The sequence below is a fragment of the Mirounga angustirostris genome, unplaced genomic scaffold (genome assembly GCF_029215605.1).
Source record: "Mirounga angustirostris isolate CCGP_5_RB_7025 unplaced genomic scaffold, mMirAng1.0.hap1 SCAF_12, whole genome shotgun sequence".
NCBI classification, from domain to species: Eukaryota; Metazoa; Chordata; class Mammalia; order Carnivora; family Phocidae; genus Mirounga; species Mirounga angustirostris.
The window spans coordinates 55,030,489-55,038,430 of NW_026991720.1; the positions used below are offsets into that span (position 1 = coordinate 55,030,489).

At 39.5% G+C, this 7,942-nt stretch overlaps 1 protein-coding gene across 1 annotated transcript; it reads left to right on the forward strand.

The window, feature by feature from the left end:
• The first annotated feature begins 310 nt into the window (after window positions 1-310).
• Window positions 311-6,021, forward strand: LOC123835784 (nucleoside diphosphate kinase, mitochondrial-like). Its single transcript, XM_045865017.3, has 3 exons — window positions 311-334; window positions 488-602; window positions 5,292-6,021. Exons 1-3 carry the CDS (start codon window positions 311-313, stop codon window positions 5,810-5,812), a joined length of 660 nt encoding a protein of 219 aa, XP_045720973.1. The 3' UTR covers window positions 5,813-6,021.
• The last annotated feature ends 1,921 nt before the right edge of the window (window positions 6,022-7,942 follow it).

Below are 7,942 nucleotides of genomic sequence, written 5' to 3' on the forward strand. Positions count from 1 at the left end.
GAAAGCTCCACACATTCATAGAGCATAAAGTGAGTGGAAGAGGTACCTAGAAAAGGGTAGTGAGGGATCACATTAGTTGAGCTGGGACAGACACTATCTGCTATACCAAGGCAAAGAACTTGGACTCCATCTTAAGGCCAATGGAAAAGTACAAGAGGGTGTTAGAGAACTGGCCATGATCAGAATGCTATTTTAGATCATTTTGATTTTAGTGTGAAAAAATGAATCAGGAATTTTAAGGCAGAATGCAAACTGTACATAGGGGAGGCTGGTCAGTAAACCAGAAGTGTTGGCCATAGTGGATGGTGGCATGAGTCCAAGTAATGGGAGTAAGGTAAGAGAAGGGTACAAGCACATTGAACTGTGGAAGATGGGGGTAGGTTTTACAACACACACAAACACAGTTTGTTTCCTGATTAAAGGTTTTCAGAAACTTTATTTTCAAACATCTAATATGGCTTTAATATATCCTGTTATCTTTTAGCAGGTATTGGCTCCAATTCAGAGTTTTATGAAAATTATCTTATTGAAACTCTTCAGCCTAAACCAAACCTTAATCAAAAACATAGTTCCTTCTGATTCTTCCAATGCTAATTTAAACAGTAGTAAAAAAATGCTGCCTTAAATTAGCTTTAATCTTCATTTATATCATATCATTTAAAATTGAGTTAAGTTGTTAAATATAATTGATTACAGATTAAGCTTTCCAGGGAATAAATATATCCTCTCATGTAAAATGAAGAGAGGGGAAAATCAAAGCACTTGATGCAAGCAAATCCTAAACAGTCTACTAGAACAGAAGGAAGAAAAGTTTTTCTTGTCTTATATATTTCATCTATTATTGGGTCCCATCTTTATTTGTGTTTAAATCACCAAAAAGGACCATGCTTCCCCTCAAACAAGTGGTAGATGGACATTCCACTCACAAACCAAGAGCTCACCCAAATACTGTTTGTTTGGTTTTTTTAATTCTAAGTAGTTGTAAATTTATCAGTTGCAAAAAAAAAATTAGCAGCATGTTTTGCTTATTTTCTTTAAGTAAGCATTAGATTGAGGAATTACGGATATACTTCTTGGAGTATGGTACAACTTTAATAGGCTGAGAGTTTATTTTGTAAAGTTGACCTTCATTTTGATTTCTTCATCTATTTCTAACAAACCACATCCCCAAACATTACATAGAAAGAAGCAGGCATACTATTCCTCACTATATCTTGCCATTCTGAGGTCTTCAGATGGTCTTAGAGATAATACTATAATCCAGCATACAGAAACTATTCAAGCAATTGAAGGCTTGGTCATCAAGCAGAAAACAGAATCCATAAATAGAATCATCTTAATCTTCTACAGTACTCCTTGAGAAATCTGAGATACAAAGTGACTCACACATAATTAGAAAAATCACATTGCATTTCAGGAGGGGAAGGTAAAGGCCTCTCAATGCTAGAATTACATGCTAAAAGAAGAAACCTACTAAGTGCAAGCTTAGCACTGAAAGCATGCTTGGTCAACTAAGAGCCAGCCATGTGCCTATTTTTTTGTATAGGATATCAAACAGTAGCCTAGGACTATGGTTTATCTGATTTACTCCTCAATACTCTGAAAAACCAAAGGACTAGAGTAACAGAAGAAAAATATTTTTAAAGAGCACTGGGTGTTATAGGCAACTAATGGATCGTTGAGCACTACATCAAAAACTAATGATGTACTGTATGTTGGCTAACAGAACATAATAAAAAAATAAAGTTAGCTGTCACATTTTATACATTCATCTATCATATGGTGAAAATAGAATTTATGCTTAAAAGAGCACTGTTGATGTGCATTTCTATACCTGAATCAAGAGACTAATTTTTTACTTTTTATTATTATAATTATAGATTCACATGAAGTTGTAAGAAATAAAAGAGAGAGATCCTGTATACCTATTACCCAGTTTCACTCCATAATAATGCCTTATAAAACTACAGTATAAAAATCACAACCAGGATATTGACATTGATACAATCCACTGGTCTTGTTAAAGCCATATTTTTAACTATCTGGTGAGCATGACCCAGACTTCACCAAGTGTCTCCCACTCTCCTCATATTGTTCCTCACACTATATTCCCATGTTTATGTTTTGGATGCCTGGGTAAATCATTTGCCACTTGCTGAATGAGGAATGAAGGAGAAATATCAAGTACTTGCGGGGAGTGGGGCGTTGGAGGCAAGAGTTTGGGCTCGTTAAGCTGGGGCTCCCGCAGGACATCCAGTTTGAGATGTCTAGCAGGTATTTGGCTTGACAACTCTGCAACGCAAATCTCAACACTGCCATGCCTAGCTGAAAGCAAGCATTATAATTAGGTCAAAGAAGCCAAGGAAAACTTGGCCACCTTTAGAAAAAAACACCATCAACAATAGCCAGCATATCTCCTCCAGAATGCCCCTCCAGGAAAAATACTTCCTCTATCCCTTGGGACTTCTATTTACACCTCTCATTGGCCTCTGTAGTGAAATGTCAAGAATACAAAGATTTATTTGGTTTTGTCTGGGGATAGAGTTTATTTTAAAGATGCTAACAAATTCAAGTGGTGGCAGAGTATAGTTTCTATAATATAAAATTTCAAACAACCAGTTACTGTTCCTCCATCCCTTTGATGGGGCCCAAACTAAACAGTTCCACATTCATTACAAAAGACCTCTGTAGAGTACCTTATTATGCATCATTTAAAGAGAGGAGAAGAACACAAATCCAGGAATCCTTTGGAATTTCAGACTGTATAAATAGCCCTTCGGTGAATGACAGCTTAAGCTGTGCTATGCAAAAAGCATGGCAGAGACAATAAATTATTTGAACTGAGTTGGTTTTTCCATATTATTCTAACCCTTGAGCATCATAGGGACAATTTCCCTTTGCTATATTTCTATACTAAAGTCCAAGGGTAATATTTAGAGTGATTTCCCACGAGCTCTTGTGATGATCTGCATTATTAAAAATGATTATTTCCAACCAACGGCCATTTCTGCTAGTAGCAAGGCAGGCAGGAAGCATTGTGTGAGCTTCTGGCTCCGGGAACACTGCTGTAGATCCCTGAACAAAGTGCCAGCAACTTTTTTCACCTGACTGGAGGGTTTGGAAATAGTTTTTCTTTGTGTCTGCAATCCATTTTAACAAAATAGTTTCTGTGTTTAGTTAAAACTGGGATAATGGAGAAGAGAGGCCTTTGCGAATGGTTGTTTCATCGACTAAGGATTCCTGGCAAATTTTAAACAATGCAGAATTTCATTCCTTCTTGATTTTCCTGACAAAAATAATATAATTGAATAATCTATAATTGGTGATACAACTGCAGCTAGACCCAAGGCTTGGCTATGGCATAATACCATGCAATGGAGATTTATACAGACATTGATGAAATTAATGTACTTGACGAAACACTTGTTAATACCCATTGGTGTCTGCACCTTTGCTGTGCCTCTGACCTTCTCATACTTGTCTGAGGCTCTTTCTAAGAACATTTCTTACCTGAATCTGGTGCCTATGCTGTGGGTGTACATGGTAGGAAACTTCTAAAGCTGAGAGAAATTTCCTCCAGAAATCCATTAAAAACCTTGGCCTCAGAATAATAACACCATGACATCAACTGTTCCTTTCCATTTTTTTGGATATGTTCCAGTCAATGCCAATCTTATCCTGAAACACAACTCCTTCCACTGTCTTGCATAAGAAATGCAAGCATATTTAGTATATGATTTTTGAATTTTTATGGAACTGTGGCTTGGGGTGGGTAGGTAACATCTCACAGCCCACTGGCATTTCATTTAAAAAAATAGACATTTCTCTTTGCCAAGACTTTCCTTCCTGCTGCCAACCACAAGGTCACACAGCTCTAACCATTCTTCCCACATGGTGTTCAGCACCAATTCTTTTCCTTTCCCTCTTTGAAGTGTTCCTTCACCAACCTAAATGCCAGTCCCAGTCTAGCTTCTTCCCCACCATAGCCTTTTCAAAATATCTTCTCAGCAGAGCTCAGCTTGCCCTACAAAGAAATTCTCACATTAGCTGTTCAGAAAACTCCATTTTCTCCATATCATTAGATTCAGAATAATGACAATAATATCAGAAGAAAAGGAAGGAGAGGAGAGCTTACATCCCATTTCATCTCAGAATTCTTCAAAGCAGAAAGTAATACCACTCACACATACACAGAGGGTACTATGAACGGGGAAGGAGGCAGGGGTCAGAGCCCTGCGGTTGAAATAGTTACTGACTCCACAAAAGAGGGCACAGGTCTGGCCCTCTGATTTGTTACTTTCTGCTGCATATTATTATGGTGTATTTAAGAAAGCCAGGGAGAGTGGCTATTTAGAAAAATTATGCAGGAGATGTCTTTTACCTTCCCTAATTACCAACATTTCAGAATATACATTTAACCTCTCTAAATTAGCACCTCTTTACCCCAATTGATATACCCATTACTGTAAGGATTTATCCAGTTTTAGGACTTATAGGCAAACCTCTTTATATATAGAAAGGAAGCATAGGGTACCTTTAGAAAAAGCAAAATTCATGAATACTGAATGCTGCCTATGCTAAGAGAAAAAAGAGAAACCCTCAATTAGAGCCCAAACTTCAATAGGTTAGAGTAGAAAAATAACTCTATCTGCAAACTATTACTTGATAGATTATTTCAACATGCAGTGCACTCACAAAATTTTTCTCCTGCTTTTTCTCTTTTTTCACTATCTCCCTCCTTCTGAATCTCTTCCACCCTTTCCATCTACATCTTGAGTAACATTAACTTCTATCATCCATGGTGAAGAGATTTTCATTTCCAATTTCTATCTATTTGTGGCATGCCCAGAAACTACTGATAAAATTCAGAGCTGATTCCTCTTTCACATCTCTTTCCCTATACTGGGGCTGAAAAGTGCCCTTGACAGTGAATGGTGACTACTCAAAGTGAGGCCGGGCTTGAGGCTGCGATGCAAGCTTTCAGGTGCCTTTAGCAGTTCCTTTTCTTTTAAGAGATACACTGAGAATCAGATGGGAGTGAAGAGGTATTGATATTAAACCTTTTGCATCTGGGCGAGGAAGGAACAGGAAGTGCATTAGGCCTGGTTTGCTTAAGGACAGCAGGAAGCAAGTGAGGAAAGGACAGAGTGTGAAAAAGTTGAGTAGTTATCAAAGGATGATGGCTTAGAAGTTCCTCCCTCCTCTGCCTTTCTGTTTCTACCAACGGGCAGCTTCTCCTTGGAATTAACTCTCTTCTACACTGCCATCAATACAGAAGTTCAGTTAAGAAGTCTCTCTGTGCACCCTGGGCCCGAGCCTGCTCGCACGCCCCAGCTCGGGAGGGTCCTCCTGGACCCAGGAGCAGACCCTGGTTGTAGTGAAGCCAGATGGGGTGCAGTGGCGGCTTGTTGGGGATGTGATCCAGCGTTTTGAGAGGAGGGGCTTCAAGCTGGTGGGGATGAAGATGCTGCAGGCACCAGAGAGAGTCCTTGCTGAGCACTACCATGATCTGCAGAGGAAGCCCTTCTACCCAGCCCTCATCAGCTACATGACCTCTGGCCCCATGGTGGCCATGGTCTGGGAAGGCCCCAATGTGGTCTGCTCCTCAAGGGCCATGGTAGGACACACCAACTCAGCTGAGGCTGCCCCTGGCACCATCAGGGGGGACTTCAGCATCCACATCAGCAGGAACATCATCCATGCCAGCGACTCCGTGGAGGGGGCCCAGAAGGAGATCCAGCAATGGTTTCAGAGCAGTGAGCTGGTAGACTGGGCAGACAAAGGCCACCAGAGAAGCATCTACCCACCCTGAGCACTCAGGCGGCCCTCAGCCACCCCAGCAGCCACTCAAGATTAACTACCTCTGTCGTCCAGAACTTGAGCCCACACCCATGGTCTGCCCTTCTGTCCCAGACCACCTCCCTGTCTACCTTCTGCCCCACCCTAGCCCAGAGGGGTTGAGCAACCAACTTTCTGTGCCTTTTAGTATCCTAAGCCAGTAAGAAATCGGACCAAATCCTTTCTGTACCAAAGTGCCAGACAACCTTTGGGGCGTCTCCAAAAGTGTGTAGTGTAACCTCCCTTCCCCCAAAGGGGGGTGGGACATTAAAATTCGCTGTGTTGTGTAGGGGGGGTGGATCATTTATTACAGTTTCTGCCATCTCTGAGGTAGGGCTTTATGCAAAGTTGTAAGCGTTTGAGAGTAGAAATAAAGCTTACTCTCACACACCAAAAAAAAAAAAAAAGAAGAAGTCTCTCTGTGCAAAGCCACTGTTATCTCAGAAAAGCTAAATGAGGAAGAATAGAGTAGCCGAATGGAATCAAATGGGAAGAAATGGATGGCAAGAAACAGATAAGCAGGGAGCTATACACAAGACTTCTAAAGCTACAGTTTTATTTGGGCACACAACCAAGATTTTTTAAAACTTAAAAACTTCATAGAATTTTGAAATTATAAGTTATCTTAGAGACAGTAAAACTCAACTATTCTCTTTTACTCTTATATAAAGAAATTGGAGTCCACAGACATGAAGAGATTTGTCCAGGGTCATACATGTAATAATAGCGATTAATTTGGACCTTGAACCCAAATCACATGAAATACAGACCACTGGTCTTTTGCAAAAACCTTAGTGCCAGATACCAATATGAATATTTTCATATTCTACAGCCATACACATAAGGAATTGTGTACAAGGCATTTGTCAGTCAAGCGACAGTATTTATTAGGATAAGTAATCACTCAAAAATTATCCTGAGACTAAAGAAGACATACAAATGTCTAACAGACACATGAAAAAATGTTCATCATCATTAGCCATCAGGGAAATCCAAATCAAAACCACATTGAGATACCACTTTACACCAGTTAGAATGGCAAAAATTGACAAGGCAAGAAACAACAAATGTTGGAGAGGTTGTAGAGAAAGGGGAACCCCCTTACACTGTTTTGGGAATGTAAGTTGGTACAGCCACTTTGGAAAACAGTGTGGAGGTTCCTCAAAAAATTAAAGATAGAGCTACCCTATGACCCAGCAATTGCACTCCTGGGTATTTACCCCAAAGACACAGATGTAGTGAAAAGAAGGGCCATATGCAACCCAATGTTCATAGCAGCAATGTCCACAATAGCCAAACTGTGGAAAGAGCCGAGATGCCCTTCAACAGATGAATGGATAAAGAAGATGTGGTCCATATATACAATGGAATATTACTCAGCCATCAGAAAGGATGAAATACCCAACTTTTACATCAACATGGATGGGACTGGAGGAGATTATGCTAAGTGAAATAAGTCAAGCAGAGAAAGTCAATTATACGGTTTCACTTATTTGTGGAACATAAGGAATAGCATGGAGGACATTAGGAGAAGGAAGGGAAAATGAAGGGGGGGAAATCAGAGGGGGAGATGAACCATGAGAGACTATGGACTCTGAGAAACAAACTGAGGGTTTTAGAGGGGAGGGGGGTGGGGAGAGGGGTTAGCCTGGTGATGGGTATTAAAGAGGGCATGTATTGCATGGAGCAAAGGGTGTTATACGAAAACAATGAATCATGGATCTCTACATCAAAAATGAATGCTGTATTGTATGGTAACTAATATAATAAAATTAAATTCAAAAAAATTATCCTGAGACTTACACTGAAATAATAAGAATAATCTATAAATCATGTTACTTTGACATATTTTCAATTTGATCTGTTTCATATATGCAAAGAGAAGAAAAGAAAGAACACCAAAATCACACAAGTCAGTATCCTGACATTTAAATGATGGAAATATTTGTCATTTTTTAAAAAAGAAAATAATTGCTATATCTGATTTCCTCATGCTTTTAATATGTTCTTTACTATCTCAATCTCTAGCAAGCTCAAGCACCACATTTTTTTAATCTTTAATTAAGAGTTAAGAGACCTTGGGTAAGTTACTTAACTTATGAAT

What these genes read in the sequence shown, in the direction of transcription:
- LOC123835784 (XM_045865017.3), top strand. Translation starts at nt 311, where the DNA reads ATGAGTCCAAGTAATGGGAGTAAG. An exon ending in GTCCAAGTAATGGGAGTAAG is followed by an intron (nt 335 to 487) that starts GTAAGAGAAGGG and finishes ATCTTTTAGCAG; the next exon opens with GTATTGGCTCCAATTCAGAG. An exon ending in TTCCAATGCTAATTTAAACA is followed by an intron (nt 603 to 5,291) that starts GTAGTAAAAAAA and finishes TCAGTTAAGAAG; the next exon opens with TCTCTCTGTGCACCCTGGGC.